We start from the raw sequence: 19,224 nt of genomic DNA on the forward strand, positions 1-19,224 counted from the left end.
GCTTCTTAAATGCAGTTTCCAGTGGATTATTAACAAGTTAAAACAAAATATTCTGTCTCTTTATAAGCTTTAAATTCTGTGATATTACAGGGACTTGATGCTGACGATGGTGTGAAATCCCTCCCTAACATAGAGGTGGCTGCATATATGTATGAATTGTATGGCTATGATACACTAAAGCTGAGAACATGGTGTTTGTATTTCAAGTATGCTGAAGTTCTTAACAACAAAGAAGCTATGTTGCTTGGTAAGTTTTTATAGTTGTGTGTAACATACTTACTTACTTACTGGCTTTTAAGGAACCCGAAGGTTCATTGCCGCCCTCACATAAGCCCGCCATTGGTCCCTATCCTGAGCAAGATTAATCCATTCTCTATCATCATATCTCACCTCCCTCAAATCCATTTTAATATGATCTTCCCATCTACGTCTCGGCTTCCCTAAAGGTCTTTTTCCCTCCGGCCTCCCAACTAACACTCCATATGCATTTCTGGATTCGCCCATACGTGCTACATGCCCTGCCCATCTCAAACGTCTGGATTTAATGTTCCTAATTATGTCAGGTGAAGAATACAATGCGTGCAGTTCTGTGTTGTAACTTTCTCCATTCTCCTGTAACTTCATCCCTCTTAGCCCCAAGTATTTTCCTAGCACCTTATTCTCAGACACCCTTAACCTATGTTCCTCTCTCAAAGTGAGAGTCCAAGTTTCACAACCATAAAGAACAACTAGTAATATAACTGTTTTATAAATTCTAACTTTCAGACAGCAGACTGGATGATAAAAGCTTCTCAACCGAATAATAACAGGCATTTCCCATATTTGTTCTGTGTTTAATTTCCTCCCGAGTATCGTTTATATTTGTTACTGTTGCTCCAAGATATTTGAACTTCTTCACCTCTTCAAAAGATAACTTTCCAATTTTTGTATTTTCATTTCGTACAATATTCTCGTCACGAGACATGTGTGTAACATAGGAAAATTAATTATTGGAATATGTGCATATAGACTAATATACAGGATGTTTAATAACATGTGGAACCAATTTATCAATGGACGCAAAAAGTTCATAGAAACATTTGTCTCATTTGATGTTGGTTCCAAGTTAGTAATGTTCTTATGTCAGTATTATGGAGGTCTGCTTACTGTTAATAGAAATTGTGCAAAATGGCCACCTTTAGCCTGAATGCAAGCCTGCAGTTGTGTTGTAGGCTGTTGTATTCTTAAAAAAAAAAAATACCAGGTGTTCATTGATAAATTGGACATGCTGACAAAGTCAGTGTTGGGAATGGGTTGTGAATAACCATTTGTTTTCAAGTGGTCCTACAACAAATAAGTGTTATGGATTTTAGTCTGGAGGACGTGCAGGCAAACCGTTTTATATATATATATATATATATATATATATATATATGCGATGCTCTGTGTAACTAAACCTTACTGAAGGAGAGATATTTGTTTATTTATTATTTATTTATTTATTTATTCTGGTGTAGTTAAGGCCATCGGCCTTCTCTTCCACAACACCAGGTTTAGGTATAAGGAGGAGTATATTTTGTTACATAGAAATTATTACGTTTTACAGCTCTGTGTCGTATATTGGAATGGTGTACTTGTGGTGTATCAGAATGTAAATGGCTAACAAAGGCTGAGGAATTGATTGTAACACTCAGATTTGAGAACAATAAGGAATACAATTCTCAGCTCTTGTTCCATAAATACTTGCTGGCCCGATGTCGTCACTGCTACAGAAATGAACAGGTAGTACTATTTCTTGCATACATATTGGAATAAAATTTTTCAGAGGGCTTTAGCATGGAGGTGAGGAGTGGATTTGACTTAGGCTCTCTGTACTTCTGAAAATTATCAGTGTTTTTGGCCCGATTACATTCTGGGAAATCCCAATTAGCCTTTGGCCCCTAATTTACTAGAATATGTAACTATTTAACATTTTGGATCTGAATGTGTAACTCGTATTAAATTGTACAATTGAGAATCTCCGTGGAAAAAAGTTGGATGTAACATGTTGCCCAAGTGTTATATCCAACCTTATTCCACAGAGGTATTCAGTTCCAGAAAAAAAAATGGCCCATCTGAATTTTCTAAGTTCCAGATACAACACAATGTGCATGTTCAGTGCTCCAAGGCAGTAGTACACCCGAAATCGCTTTGGCAATTATTAAAATTTATTTTATTTCGATTGGTGTCATAACCTAAAAGGCATTTGAAAAGATGTGATGAAAATTGATGTATTCTTAATGGTACATGAATATTTATAAATCGTGCAATATAATGGAATGATGGTAAAAGAAATTAATCTGCATAATTAGTTCACAAAAAAACTTTTTCTTCAATGGTATCTGAACCCTGAACTTCATAGTCTGCGAGCAAGCATGCTAGCACAGAGCTATTGAAATTCTTCAATAATTGTCATAATTGAGGTTATCATATTTTATGTTCGACCATATCGAAATGTAGTAATTATACACCTGGTAGCAGCCCTTTAAAGGACCTCATTAAAGTACACCTATTCATTAAAGTTCAGGTGTTCCACCAATCAGAAAACACCATTGTAGCAATATGAAAGCGCAAGTATCGATTATTCACGGATATGCAATCGAAAGACAACTAGCGAAACGTCACGGAGGCTGGAAATCCAATACTGTCGCAGAAGGTTATATTCTGTTACTATAATAATTAGCGTTAATTGTAAATAATAGTCAAATAAATTCAATTTGACATCTTGTTTTTCAATATCTAAATCAATTTCAAGGTTATATCAAGATGAATCTTTATTTTACTCTCTAGATTATATCAAGGTCAATGACATTTGTTTCTCGGAAAAAATAAATACTTTCGCGCCTGTACACATCTCACAATTTACGAGATTTTGCACAAGGTCAGTTCTGCTCCCCAGTCAGATAAGAATAACATGAATACTTATGAATAATTTCAAGTTAGAAATATGGTCGAGCATAAAAAGTCGTATGAAACTTGCCTATAATGGTAATTAAGACGCTATTATGAAAATTATGAAACTCGCGCTTGTTTCATAAACATACTCGCGTCTTAATTACTACCATTATAGGCTTGTTGCATAATGTACTATTATCGTGTTTTACATAATGGCTCTTTGGCATTAATTTGATCTTATTTTCAGATTAATTTTGTGCTTCTTTGCGTTAGTTGTGAAATACCTTCAAATAATACTGGGTTGAAAACCATTGTTAAATCATTTTTGTGTGAATTGTGCTCTGTAAGAATCTTCAAGAGTCGAGCTTTTTTTTTTTTTTTTTTTTTTTTTTTTTTTTTTTTTTTTTTTTTTTTTTTTTTTTTTTTTTTGAGATTGTACATTTATTCTAACAATCAAAGTTTTTGAAAATTGTATTTGGAACACCACTGTGAAAAAATGTTCTGCCATTTTTATGTGACAGTCCCTGTATGTGGCACTTGAAATTAATACCAAGTAAGCACAAATCACCATCTTTGTTTGCAGATGAACATAGTTTAATTTGTATTTAATTAAAATGACTGGTGTTCAGTTAGTCTTTATAGCCAAGAAGTTGTTAGATAAAGTACTATTTTGCTTTATTACCTTTTTCGAAAAAATAAGATTTGTTGATATAACGGTAAGTCCAGAGATGAGGTTATCCTTATTGTAAGGCTATTGGAAGATCTACTTTTTCAACTACTTCATAATAATTTCAAACATAATTGTTTAAATTTAGGAATTATAAATATTTAAACATAAATTTTGAATCTGAAGAGGAGAATGTAGGACATAAAATGTAATCCAAATTGCTTTCTGTTTCAGTTTACGGAAATTGAAGAATATTTGAAGAGATTGATTGAATACACCAAACAGGAGGAGCTTGAACATTTTTCACAGAGTGTACTTCATGTACGAGTAAGGTTGCTGATTGCTCAGTGCATGTTATTGCCTCGTCCCCATACTATAACATTGCCAAACAGGAAATCTGCTTTTAATGAAGCAATCCTAACATACAGTAGTGCTCTCTATCTTCTCAAGCAAATGAGAAGTAAGTAATTGTTTCTTATTTGCATATTGTATGGTTGGTTTCTAATATCTCCAGGTATAATCAAATTATATTATCCTGAACTCTACTATATGTGCTAGCCATGGTGGACAGAAAAGTTAAGTATGTCTCTTCGCCTTCCTTAAGCAGCTACAGTCACATGTTTCTACTTTCGCTGCTCATATTTGTATTGCAGCTGCAAAAATTTGTCATATTGTGACAGCTGGGTGTTGATCGCGCGTCCCACAGAGGGTGGGGTGCGCGAGAGGACGGGCGGCGCGTCGAAAGGGTGAGGAGGCTGCAGCTGTGCGGGTCTGGAGGGCACGGACGTAAGGGGAATGTCTGCATGCCGAGTGGGGAAGAAAATCGACTGTGACGGATGTAAAGGAAGACTGGCCAGCACGAAGCAAGAGGGGGAAGCTGGAAGTTTCGAAAAGTTACGCGAGCCGATTGTGTAACGAAACATCTAGAAATCGAAAAGACGAGAACGTGTAATTTAGTAATAAATACAGGACGCAAAGAGAAGCGAGTTCAGTTTTTGGACAGCAAGCCAGTCAGTCTTGTGTAGCAGTGAAGCCAGCTTCGAGACCGGAGTTCGACTTGAGTGTGTCCGCAACTGTGGGAGCGAGTGCTGCGTATCCGGAGTCTTTGGTTCGACGTGCAGTGGACTGCAGTTGGGGGACCTGAGTTCGAAGTTCAGTGGACTGTCTCTGAAAGTCTTGGGTTCGATATACTGCGAACTTGAGTGAATGAGCTAGAAGAACTAGCCAAGGCAAACGAACTGTGTACTGAGAACTGACAGTTCTGTTTGTAAATAGTGCTTTGTGAACATTAGTTGAGATTACGAGTACATTGTTGTTCTCAATAGTCCAAGTGAATTGCCATTGTCGTCTGTGGAGTGCAATAACAAATACTGTGTTGCTGTGTGGAGTGGAATTCCCATTGTTGACGGGAGTGTTTAAATTCAATTATAGAAAGTGATTATTGTTGTGACAATAAAGTTACATTATTCTTTTGAATTAAAAGTCACAATATGTTCACACACAAATCAATAGTAGTGTGCAGTGCACTACTTTTCATGCTGCATTACATCTCTGTGTTGATATTTCAGTTCATTTCGTGGTTAGATTCGTGAACCATAGTGGGTCAAGTGCCATTTACTAAAACCGTAGAAAACAAGGGCTAAAATGAAGTTATTACTATAATTCAATGGAAACATATAGCAAGTAATATAAAGTATACACATTAAAACTAAATTATATATCAATCTTCAGTAAACTATAGTATTCACTTGACTTTAACCCTTGCTTTCTCTGTTTTTATTAAATGGCGCTTGGCCCACTATGGCTCTGAACTCTTCAAATATTTCCTACTCAAGTTTCTTGATGTAATGGGTTGGAAGTTATTATTGTGATAAGCAGGGAACGGATTTATATGGACTAAAAATATATGAAATATGTAAATATATATGTAGTTATTTTTACCAAAATATGGAATTAAATATGGATTTTTACCAAAATATGGAATTAAATATGGACTTAAAATTATAAAAAAATGACTATGTACGTTAAATATTGGTACATTTTAATCAAACTAAACAAAAAATATAATGGACGTACCTTATCTTCCAATGTAGTTTCAACAAAACACAATTTTTATTGTCTGTTACCATAACAATAGGTTACAAACATTTCTTTCAAGTGCTGAAAAGTGAATCTTCTTCTATTGTCTCTGAGGATAGATTTATACTGACTAAAAGAGCGTTCGACGTCACAAGAAGTAACTGGTACATAATTCAATTTCACAATGTCTGCTGGGGATAAGTCCAAGTTAATCTTCACTGTTGATTCACCACTCATCACAGCAACAACCTTTTGTAGTTCTTCATATCCAGGGTTTTTTGAAAGTACAGTGTCCACCTTAGCTCTTACTGCATCTGCAACTTTACCTCTACCACGATTCAGTTGTTCCACAGTACTATTTATAATTTCAAAACTTTCAGATAGTGAAAGGTGCCTATTTTGGAGACTTTTGAGCGTTTTTATGATGCATGAAAATGTATGCTGAATGTGAGCTAAGTCATTCTTCACACTTATGTCACAGGTAACTGTTTTCGCAGTATCAATTGAGACTGCATCTTCAGAGTCCAATGCAAGGAGAACATTGTTAATAGAGTCTATATGTTCGGCATAATATTCAACTGCTTCTAGCCATGTACCCCATCTAGTTAAAATTGGCTTTGGTGGCAATGGAATTTCAGGGTACATTTCTTTCAACACGTTAACTCTACTGGGAGCTTTGAGAAATACTTTTTTCACTGATGAAATCAACAAATCTACTTTAGGGAAATTGTCTCTGACCACTTCTGCCACACGATGAAATGCATGCGCCACACAAGTAAAATGAGTCAATTTAGGATATACAACAGATAATGCTTGTCCAGCTTTGACCATATAAGGGGCAGCATCGCTAATAAAGAATAACACATTATCGTACATAATACCCTTTGGCCACAGGATACCCATAGCTTCGTTGAACAGTTTAACTATAGTTTTGTTATTGCACTTTTCTAGAACATCACAATGTAAAAGAATTCGTTCAGAATATTGTTCACTTAACAAACCGATAACTACATTACCAACAAGTCTACCTTCTTTGTCGGGAGTCTCATCAATGGAAACCCAAATTGAACTATCTTTAATTTCATCTCTTATCTTCTGTATTGTCTCATCGTAGATGGATGGAGCATACGTCTTCCTAAGTGTTGACTCATCCGGGATTGTATGTTGAGTATATTTTTCAAGGAATTCCCTGAAGACCTTATTCTTTAGTTTGTAGAGAGGAATATCAGCAGAGATGAGAGAACGGCACAGGTCGATGTTAAACTCAGATCTTACATTCGATGTTGTTGGTTGTGTTAAAAACAATTGTCTCTGCTTGGAATTTAGTTGTTTGTTGGCCTGATGTTTACTAGTTGTAATGTGTTGTTGCACCAGGAACTTTTGTGTAGATGATACTGCACACTGACACAAATTACAAAATAATATTTTATTGTCAGTTGATAAACCATCTTCTTTAAATTCTGAAATGTAACTTGTTAGTTTTGATTTTAAATTGACTGAATGACGTACTTTTGGCATATTTACCGTCTTTATAGTATGATTTACAAAACTGAACCTATGTGTACTCTGACTGGCATTTAACTGTTGAGCTGCACAACTGAAGTCTGTTAAAAATTTTAAATTAAATTAATACAGTTTTGTAACTTACTTTCCCATTGTTGATAGGACTGCTAATTTTCAAATAACTCTGATGTTAAAGGGATTACTGAACATGTGTTTAAATCTCTATTGTTGAAATGTATTTTTAAAAGTTAATGGAATTTTGTTTTGTTTTATTGTTAAACCTAATATAATATGGACTGTTTTATATGAAATATGGAAAATATATGGAAATTAACGAAAATATGTACTAAACTCTAAAATATGGAAAAATATGGAAAATAAAAGTAGGATTTTTCAACCCTACACATTGTGAAACATAAAGATAATGCAAAATATAAATTATATTAGCTTTATAAGTAAATATGTATTTACATATAAATCCTTTCCCTGGTGATAAGTAATAAAGGGTGTGTGAAGTGCTTTGTTCGACTTTATGTTTAATCTATATTTGCAGTGACACCAGCTGAGAACACTGAAGTGCTAAGCCTACTATTGGAAATATCCCAGTGGTTGGGTCGATTAAATTTGTATTTATTCTGGCCACGTGAAGCTCGTTGTTTCATGAAAGGAGATCTTGTTCTTTCTCAGAAGCTGGGACTGACTACTAGGTAAGACAGTGATGGCTATTATTTGGTAATACATTACAAATTGAAAACTGATGAATAGAACTTTATTATTGTTGTAGCATTAAAATTTAGTATTACGGTAATTTACATGTTTGTACAAATCAAAGTTTTGTTTCGATTCCCTGTCATCACACTTGCAGTCCAGAGCAAAATATACTGTTCCTTCCCCGTTTTCATATTGACAATAGAAAACATTTCATTGATATATCTTCTTCTTCTTCCCTTCAAGTATTAGGCCAAATGGCCTGTTATGATCTCACAGCTGAATTTTCAATCCAGCGCTTCTTTGGACGACCGAGAGATAGTGGAGCATGACTTTTGGGATTCTATCTCTATGCATGCGATGCAGATGATTTATCCAGTTGTTCTGATAATGTTTTACGTGATTAATTACAGGTTCTAGTTGTAATTCTTCCATTACATCTTCATTGCGTTTGTGATCCCATTTCGTATATCCCGCTGTATATCTCATAAATTTCATTTCATTAGCCATTATTCTGCTTTCCTCTTTCTTTCTCAATGTCCATGCCTCACTGCCATAACAAAGTACAGGTCTCACCAAGGTCTTGTAAAGGCGAATTCGAGTATGCCTTTGTACTAGGGAAGGTTACATAATGGTGTTAATTATTCCCATTGTTTTGGTGTATTTAGAAATTTTCTGTAAAATGTCTACTTCATCGAAAAAAGATAATGTTTATCCGAGATATGTAAAATAATTTATCCTTTCTAATATTTTTGAATCGAAACATATTTTGCTAGGCACAGGGTACTTTCCGCAGAAGGTCATAATTTTAGTTTTTTCTTTATTGATTTTCATATCATATTTAATTCCAATTTTGTTAAAATTAAAAATTGAACGTTGTAATTCATCTTCTGAGGATCATTTATTTTTTATTTTAGTGGGTTATTTTACGACGCTGTATCAACATCTAGGTTATTTAGCATCTGAATGAGATGAAGGTGATAATGCTGGTGAAATGAGTCCGGGGTCCAGCACCGAAAGTTACCCAGCATTTGCTCGTATTGGGTTGAGGGAAAACCCCGGAAAAAAGTCTGAGGATCATTGATATATGATTTTTCTATTTGTAGAATGTTTTAATTGTTGAAACTAGTGTTCGCACACAATCAGTTTTGAATGCAAGTAATATTCTGTATGCTCTGTTTTTATTTCTTATTTTTTTAGCTTGTTTATTGATATATAAATTTCTAGAATTTTCGGGAAATTATATAATGTATACATTTTTATTGAAGTGCTACCGCCAGCATTCCATTGTAAGATGTTTAGTTGATTCTGTACCATTAAAGTAGTCCCCGCCCGGAGATCCGATTGGGGGACTATTTTACCTCCGGATAATTTTACCTTAATGGTACTCATTTCATATTGGAGTTAAATGGCAAGTTGTAGCCGATTTAAGTGAACACCATATTTTAACGTTTTGGTGGCTACTTCATTCACACACAACCCCCAGAATGTCTGGAGGACCACACCTGCTGTTGGTCGATGGGTCCATTGGACCTAGCTGGGAGATCACTGTAGCACTGCTACTTACAGACCTGTTACTAAATCTACGTATTACTCTGTGAAGAGATTTATTAAATCTTCATACTTAGACTTCAACAAACAAAATTTGATAACTCAATCCCAAGGGAAAAAATGGAACTCTCTGCATCAAAATCCACAGTTAATTCCCGATTTACCACGAAAATCGTCTGTAGCTGCATTTAGATTGGCAACAGGCCATGATTGTTTGGCCAAACACCTGCATAGAATTGGAATATATCAGTCCCCTAACTGCCCATTGTGCAACTCAAACCAAGAAATGGATTCGGAATGCCTCAAAATCTGTGCTTCAGTGGCTAGTCATGATAATATCTTTGAAAAATATTGGAGTGCAAGAGGTCAAATGACTTTATTGTCAAACGCCTGGCATTAGAAAACAACAACAACAACATTTTTATTGAAATGAATATACATTTTTTATTCCTATGCTATGTATATATATATTTGTAGAGTGGTCTTTATTTCCACTTACAGTTCCTTCGTTTTTACAGAAGCTAGATTTTAACTCCCTTCAGATTTCATTGCTTGAGATATTTATCGAGTACAAAACTAAAGTGGAAACTGAGGAGAATCTGAAGCATTGCATTAAGGAAGTAATGGGATAAATTTCTCAAAATATACACATAAGTACATTTAAAGGCACAGTAGAATTCTGGGAGCAGTGCTTTGGGGAAGGGCAGGTGACCATGGTGAATGACAATAAACACCATCTTGCGAATGTGTACGTAATGTAGCAATAAATTGCATATTAATTCCATGTACAGTAAAACCTCTATTATCTGTGGTAATGAAGGGGGTGGACTGAACGGTTAATCGAAAAAATCGGATAATCCGTACCATAAAATGTTTTCGTAAATTAAGTGGATAATATTTGCACTTTTTACATTTCCTTCATGATCTATTGTTTAACACGCTAGATAGTGAATCAGTATTTCTCTCATTTAAGTCTGATTGTCAACAACGGGTTTTTAAATGGCAAGAAAATTCCTCGTAATGGTTGTCAGTGGAAAGATAGGAATAGTAGAGGTCTCATGTTGTAGATTTACGTACTTTTTTACTTTTATTAAATCTCGCACAATTGTAACATCAATCTCGTATTCTGATGCGAGATGAGACAGCTTCTCGTTCCTCAAACAACTAAATTATTTGAACTTTTTTCGGTTCTTAGCACAACATGTTTTCTTTTGTCGCTCATGGAATATATTTTATATACAGTAGAAGTTGTACAGTACGGCGACTCGAACAGTAGACCATACTGTGAAAGTGTTAAGACTTGTAATAACACTCTCTAGAAAAAAATACGTACTGGTACTAATGTAACATACAGTAGTATTACTTCATATGTTTCTGTAGCAAAAAAAAAAGAGAGAGAGAAAGACAGTCAGATAATCTGGCAATCGGTTAATAGGGTGACGGATAATCGGGGTTTTACTGTAAATCTGTACATTGTTTCTTTAAAATAGTAGGCAATTTGTGTACTTCGTAATTAGTTTATTAATATATTGATTATTTTATTTGCTTGTTTATTTATTAATTTGCAGGACAGCGCAGTTCCTGAATTTACTGGCACAAGTGGATATAATGTGTTGTAATGTAGATGACTGTCAAGTAAAGCTTACAGGCATAGAGTTCTTGCTTCAGCTGAAATGCGGATACCAGCAATATAATGCAGCCAAAGACGTTCAGGAGAGTGCTATTTATAAAGAACTCTCTTCTCGCCTGAAACAACTGACTCTCGATTCAGTAAGTAAAAATCAATGTATTTAATATTTTAATAATGTGTACAGCAAGTAAGGATACTTCGAACTTACATGCAATTGATATTGAATAAAAGTGATGTAGGCCACTTGTACACTTTCGGAACAAAAAATTACTAATTCTGATTAAATGTCTGGATTTGTAGCACAGTTGGCACATAAAATTGACCTGTTTCCTTTTATTGCTATGTCATTCATTTCAGATGCCCTGTGAACAAGATAAAGTTATGTCATTATTTAATTGCTTTTGACACCAAGTAACATTTTAAGCTAAAATATAAAAATGTGTATTAGGAAAAATACTGAAAAATATACTTTTGAGTACTCCACGTTAACACTTAAAAACGCATATGAAAACTACTCTTTGAAGTGAGCGAAAGGGTTAGCCTGGTCAGAAATGGAGCCACTAGCCATTGCCACCAGTAGCTGCCACAAGCTGCGATCTGTGTTTTGTATGCTGTTTTAATAGATTCAATGCACACACAACAGCCTATTCATCGGACCACATGCTATCATAGGCGGAGAGAGAACCGTTTCCTTGGGGGGGGGCAAAGCAAAACCATAGAATCCTGATATAACGAGGTTACGGGGGATATCATTTACTTCCTCCCCTGTTATAGCTTGACTGTGGTACAGTATACCGGAATATGATCATTTAATAAAAGTATTTTTGGGGTGCATGTTTCTTACAAAGTTGCATCCATATCCACGATGTTTCAGACCGAGTTGTATAGGACTTCAACTATAGGTCTACTACAAATTATAATAGGGCATAACCATAGGCAGAGTTATGGGAGGGTATGTAGGGGCACTGCCCCCCCCCCCCAAATTTGTCTGAACTTTTTTTTTCTATTAACATTACCTACAAAATATTGAATTCAAAAGAATTTTCTTGCTTTTGTTTATGACTGGGATATTATTTGTAAATGCTATCATCTTACCATTTTCCTCGAAAATGGTTGTTTTCACAAAAAAATCTTTGAACTATAGTTGTTTTTGAAAACTACTGAAAATTTCCACTCCTTTAACTTGGGACTATGGTGTTTTTTTTCACTAACACCTAATTCAGTAGATGGCTGCTGCAGATTTCTAACACAGGAATACAGGCTGTTACAAAAGAAACATTACAGTGCTTCCATTCCTCAAATGAGGTATAGAAATTCTTATACATTCAGAAATTTAAATAAATATTATAGTCTAGACACATGATCTGAAGACAATAATTCGTCAATTTAAGTACAGAAACTTAATCATAAACAAAAGCAAGAAAAGTCTTTTGCATTCAATATTTTCTAATGTTAATAAAAAAAAAAGAATTCAGACAAGATTGGAGGGGGGGGGGCATGACCCCTCATAACTCCGCCTATGCATGCTATGGCAGTGGCTGTGTTTCACTACTAGCTGCTGCGTTTGATCACCGTCTTTTTCGCGCAAATGCAGCCACTCGTGACAGCCATGCCATTCCATTCATTGAATGTCATTAAACTTAAAATTTATCTTCGTGCTTCTTTTAGCTCCTTGAAAAGAGTAGCAGAATGACTATGTTCACTGTCAGTTCTCAATATTGAATGTACCCAAAAATGGCAGTGTCTTTATCCTTTACGTCGGCGTTGTATTATTAGTATTGCTATCCATACTTCCATATCAGAGTTAATTTTGCTAGTGATCAGGCGTTGGAGAAAATGTCTGCATAAAATTAGGATCACAGTGGCAGTGGTTGCTGACTGCCAGTGACCATGTTTATTGGCTCTGTTTGCACCCGGATTTACCAACCAGATATAACACATACAAGAAGAAAGAACATATATTATAATTCATTCATTCATAGTTTTCTGCCCAAGGGCAAGTCTTTCACTGCAAACCTAGCATTCTTCAATCTTTCCTATTTGTCTCTGCATGTGATTCAGATATATCTTAATGTCGTCTAAATTATGATTGTTTTCATTCAATCATATGAACTCCGTCATTGATCCTGGTGGCACAAGCAGCTCACATGCAAATGAAACCTGTGAAAAATAACAAGTCAAATTCAGTTAGGTTGTCAAAGAAATCCATTTAGTTAAATACAGCTTATAGAATATATTTTCAATATTTCTCGTGCTTCTAAAATTATATGAAAGGACATGTACACATATTCCTAAACTAATACTTGGTGTGTATAATATATTTGATGGAGAATGCAGTGGTTGGTAATGGACTGGCCAGACCTATCTTTGGTACTGGAAAACTCTGAGGAAATCATCCAAAGGGCATGGAAAAAGGTCTCGGAAGGATCTGGTTGTGTGGATATGTTAAGGTACGGTCACACATCGCTACTTTTGCTGCGCAACTTTTGTACTGCAGCTGCAAAAGTTGCGTGTCGTGTTCACACGTAAGCCAAAAGTAGCGCACTGCACGCTACTTTTCGTGCTGCGCAACCCGAGTGCAGCAAAAGTTGCAACTGGAGGTTGCGAGTCTGTTCACACACAAGGCGCTACTTTTGCAGCCGCAGTCATGCTGCAGGTTTCCATCTCCGTGTTGACATCTCAATATACATTTTGTGGTTATGTTCGCATTATTAAGAAACTCATGCGAAAGCTTACTTATCTATTTTTTGCTTTTCTGTCCTAACTAGCATTCAGAAATTGGCATTATTTTTACTATAAAGCTTTTAAAAACGCCTATATACTTAAATGATAACCAACAGCATATTTACGTAATCAATGTTGGCAACCCTCCTGTTTGAAACTACGCTACAGAAAATTAAAAAAATGAATTATATCGTCAGCAAATATGCTCAGACTGTGTTGTGCATTTAATAACTGTTACAAATCATTTATTTTCATCACATCTAACATTAAAATACATCCAAACAATAAAAGTATCATTGGCACATATGGGTGGCAACACTGGTCGCAACCGCAGCAAAAGTTTCAACAAAACCAATATCAAAAATGCTGCGGCTGCAATCCTGAGAACCCTGTTCACACATCGCTACTTTTAAGCTGCGCGCAGCATGAAAAAGTAGCGAGCAGCAGGTTCGGCAGCTGCTACTTTTCGGGTTCACCGTTGTTCACACATCGTAGTACGAGAGTTGCGCAGTTTTTTGTACTGCATCGCTGCAAAAGTAGTGACATGTGACCATACCTTTAATCTGGCACTTGTCTCGATGAATGAGATTGACAGATTTGAAAGGTTTCTGGGTCTATTAAGTTGTGCTGGTTAAACATTTCTTGAAATCACATAATATTTCAGTTGCTGTACTAAATTTATTAATTTTTCTATAGAATAGGAACCAAATGTATATGTTAACTAATCCTGAATTCTTAGCAATAAAGCCATTATTATGTATGCGCAACCTCCAAACTGTTTGGAGAACCACACCTGCCATATGGCCTAGCCAGGAGGACTGTCAGACAACTGCACCGAACATAGAAGCATAGTGAAATATATTTCGAAGTTTCGAACTTAAGAACACACATTGTGTACAGTTACAAACAGTCCACTCTGTTTGAACTTCTAAGCCACAAGTGAAAGGAGCTTGTTTGTTTCTGTTTTAGAACACTCATTTGTTAAGTTATGTATTACTTCTGTCTATAATGCATGTGTATAATATATGAGTCGAACCGAAGTAACCAGCATTCTTACCAATCCATGAGCTTATTTTTTATGGGCAGCGCGTTGGATTTTCCTGATTAGTTGTTCCCTCTAAGCCCAGTGTACGACACAGTATGTGGATTTTCCTTGTTAATTGTTTGCATAAAGCCAGTGACACAATTCTGCTGGCACTTTGCATTATCTACCTCCATTAGAAAGTTATCTAAACTGTATTAAAGACGTATATTCAACCATAATTACACAATACAACTTATTTTCTTCGGAATGTATATACTAAAGAAGCAGTAATATGAATTTTGTTTACTCGAGTTTTGGTGACGTTTTTCAAACTGTACAACCATTGAAACAGTGTGAAATTACTAAAGAAGTGACGAGAAACAGGTTTCGTTCTCGACAAGAAGAAACTCATATGACTTCTTCTGTAGCTATGTTTCAACAAGGAAAATGTGTTGTTGTACTATGTAACTGTGATGGAAAATAAGTCTTTCTCAATCAAGTTTAGACTACGCATTAATGAAGATTGACAATGCAAAGTGCCAACTGAATTGTGTAGCCAGCTTGCATTAATGAAAAGAGTTAACAAGGAAAACCCACACATAGTGTTCTATTATCAGGCTTAGGGGAAATGACTGACTCAGAAAACTCAATGTGTTGTCCATTAAAAAGCAATCTTGTAACTTGCTAACAATGCCAATAACTACAGTATATAGGATGGATGATAACCACTGCACCAAAATGAAACTACTGGGTGTTCATTTCAAAGTGTGTCATGACGTCACTGTTGAGAGTCGGTGATTTGAAGCGAGTTTCAGCTTTTATGTGAGAGAAGTTGCCTATTAATCAAGGTGTTCAATCTGAACTTGAGAACTTGTATGGTATAATTGAACGTCGTAGCAACAGATGGTGGTCTGTATGTACCATAACCTCTTTCGAACTGTGTTTTGCATGGGCAAGTCGTACGGAGGGTATTTGTTATCAACGGTTGCATACGGCAACATTCCACAACACAAACCAAATGCTCCATGTCCATGTTGACCGTCGAAGTTAATGTCAACAAATATGTAAGTAATCGTCTTAACCCTCTCCCCATATCCCGACAGTAACAAAAAAAACTCACCTCATTACGTGTTTCCAAACAGTTCACATTCCTGCCACTACTGGCGTTACCATACGTATCAGTAAGTACTGTTCAGAATGAATGCCACGCCATACTTGCCAGGCAACTTCTCTGGCACATAGGTAATATGCCTCTGCGGAAGTGTAGGAAGATTGAATTGTCTAGGCTCATCGGCTAGCCATATGACGGCATACAGCAAGCCATGACACACTTTGAACTGAACACGCAGTAGTAATAGAGCATGAGGAGAGATTTGATAAGTTTAAATAAATTTTTTTCTCAAACATTCACTGTTTTAGAAGAAATCGTTATGTTTCTGTGAAACATTTGGCAACATCACGGCTACTGCAATAACTCTAGCAAGCACAGCCTGCACTCCTTACCTTCCCCTCCCCCTCTGCTGTACTCAGTTGGTGACTCGTGACAGTACGCTGCATTGCAAGATTTATTTTAACGATTTTCGCAATTCAATTTAAATTTATGGCTAAATGGTTTAATTTTCAAATAAAAGATTAAAGACATTAACTGTTCAAATTATTTTTACCTATCTGCTTGTATAGCAATCAACCATTTCTCTTGGGTCATTACTGTAATAGAGTGCTGTAAACATTGGGCAAAGACAATTATTTCCTGTTCAATGGTGCTTCATCAAAGGAAAATATCTCTATCCAATGCTTTTGCTTCAGTAAAGTCTCATTTTACAAACCTATGGATCAACAATTGGCTCTCTTCTGACAAAGGAAACATTTTACTGTCTGTACAAAAGAAACCAAATGACCTGGAAATGTACAAAAACTTGCTCAGACATGTTCAAACATTTTTAACAAGGGCCAGAACAGGTCACATTGTCACTCAATTGTACCTACACCGATTTCACATTTCTGATAATCCTACTTGTCTGTGGTGTAATAATCATGATGAATATCTGGAACACATTCTTCTATACTGTCCATCCATAAACCACAAAAGAAGTAAATTAAAATCATCAGTACCAGTTGCAGAAGACACAGCCCTGCAGTATATATTGACTACACCCCATCTCTGGCTACTAGCAACAGGCATCTGTAATGAACACCAATCAAAATACCCCCCATTTCTCGTGAAAAACAACAACTGAATAGACTACAGTGATATATAGTGGACTTTATGTTGTCAGCAAACAGCTGGATACATTAAGAAGATTGATCAAAGGAAAAGTGTAATAAAAATTTTGTTACATTTAATATGTAGAATTCCTCTTAAATTTTGGTGCATCCGTCCTCTTTCATCCTGTATAGCAAGAGGGGCAATAGTTGGCACAAGGTTATTTTCTGAGTTTTGTATCTGAGAGAAGTGTCATGAAAATCAAATATAACTTACAATAATGACATTTTGATGACATCTGTGCAATTTGGTAGCTGTTTGAAACTGTAGACATATCATTTTTTTGTGTCCAGAAATATACCTTAAATAAAAAGAGGCGCTCGGAATGATATGTTGCTGAATAGTAGCCATGCAGGTTTTATTGTTAATTTCTTGATTGCATTATTTATACTTAAAATGAGTCGGTTATGAATGTAATTTTGTCATGCACAATAACAGGAAAAATTTAGTAATTAATGATAAGATTTTAATTCATCTATAATATTATGTTAACAGATGAAGCTGAATCAGTTGAGAGATTCGTCAATTCGCAACAGATGTAGTCCTTGTGGCTCTCCTAATTTACGTAAAAGTGAATTTGTTCTACCAGAATTTGTAAATCATGAAAGTGACTGTAAGTGTGCTATGTGTAATATACCAGCACTTCAAACTCTTGTATTGGACATTACATATATTCAGGTAAGTTACACTTCTTCGTACATGCTTCCAACATGGAGTATGGACGATTTTATACTTTTATTTGTACAGTTGAGCTATTAGTTTTGTTTATAATATTGTGATTATTTTACAAGTAAAATGATATAAAATTACGTTGGAGCTCAAGTATTTAGTACACTCTGCATGAATCTTCGCTTCTGTATTCATTATACCTGTAGATGAAAAAAAAAAAAAAAATTGTCTTTTGACTTCATCATACTGCATTCCTATTGACAGAGTGGAAAACTCCTCACGTGTGTTGAAAGTTAGTAGAGCACACAGTTCATACAAAGATCACTAGGAAAAAATACTTAAAAGGTCAAAATATAACAGTGTTCATAAGTGAATATTAAAAATAATGGAGATAATTATTACAGTTGTCTGAACACTATTTATTGATAAAATAAATAAAACTGGTTAGAAACCATACATGTTTCGGGGCTATGCTCCCCCATCTTCAGTGGTTGTACCACGACTGCAACAAGAGAATGGAATGTATAAAGATCTTGAATATACTACAAAATTATAAAATACTAAGTCTGAGACAGTATCGTTAACAAGAAAATGATCTAATGTATTGAATTGAAATTTCATTATAAACTTATTAAAAAATAAACTTGAAAATAGTTATTAAATATTTTTAAATGATATCTTATAGAAGAATATATATAATACAATTCTGATGATACAATATATAAATCTTAAGTAATACTGATGGTGACCCAAGAATAATGTTAAAATGTCAAAGTATTATAGAATGTCAATGACAAGATGTGAATGTTATTCATTCCAAAATATTAGGAATTAAAAATTAACCATCAGTGAAGTTAAAAATTGATGTTAAAAATTTTTTTAAAAAGAAGTTTCAAAATAGAACTTATGTTCTTATACTATAAGTACAAGAACTTATGTTCTTATACTATAAGTACAATCAGAAATACTTTAGAAGAATGGACACTACTACAATTTAGATGCTGAACTCACCTACGGTGTAGATGTTCTACCATGTGTCGTATCTTAAAGAGGACTGACTATGTTAAAGAGCAAGACAAAGAATACGTAACCAATACTACGTTGATCTTTTTTTGTTCGAACCGGAAGTGATGTAGAGGTCAAATAGGATAGGATGACATTCTATAATACTTTGACATTTTAACATTATTCTTGGGTCACCATCAGTATTACTTAAGATTTATATAGTGTATCATCAGAATTGTATTATATATATTCTTCTATAAGATATCATTTAAAAATATTTAATAACTATTTTCAAGTTTATTTTTTATTAAGTTTATAATGAAATTTCAATTCAATACATTAGGTCATTTTACTTGTTAACGATACTGTCTCAGACTTAGTATTTTATAATTTTGTAGTATATTCAAGATCTTTATACATTCCATTCTCTTGTTGCAGTCGTGGTACAACCACTGAAGATGGGGGAGCATAGCCCCCGAAACATGTAT

General features: G+C 35.0%; 1 protein-coding gene across 4 annotated transcripts in view; it reads left to right on the forward strand.

Moving 5' to 3' along the window:
• The window catches only part of LOC138697825 (uncharacterized), a 298,065-nt gene that overhangs the window by 267,935 nt on the left and 10,906 nt on the right, over positions 1 to 19,224 (forward strand). For all 4 annotated transcript variants that reach the window (XM_069823372.1, XM_069823371.1, XM_069823373.1 and 1 more), the window contains 6 exons: positions 91 to 247; positions 1,586 to 1,761; positions 3,815 to 4,040; positions 7,716 to 7,869; positions 10,990 to 11,191; positions 17,558 to 17,740. In XM_069823372.1, the coding sequence (XP_069679473.1) occupies positions 91 to 247; positions 1,586 to 1,761; positions 3,815 to 4,040; positions 7,716 to 7,869; positions 10,990 to 11,191; positions 17,558 to 17,740 (1,098 nt within the window). The remainder of the gene's footprint in view (positions 1 to 90; positions 248 to 1,585; positions 1,762 to 3,814; positions 4,041 to 7,715; positions 7,870 to 10,989; positions 11,192 to 17,557; positions 17,741 to 19,224) is intronic.

This window comes from Periplaneta americana, chromosome 4 (genome assembly GCF_040183065.1).
Source record: "Periplaneta americana isolate PAMFEO1 chromosome 4, P.americana_PAMFEO1_priV1, whole genome shotgun sequence".
Classification (NCBI taxonomy): domain Eukaryota; kingdom Metazoa; phylum Arthropoda; class Insecta; order Blattodea; family Blattidae; genus Periplaneta; species Periplaneta americana.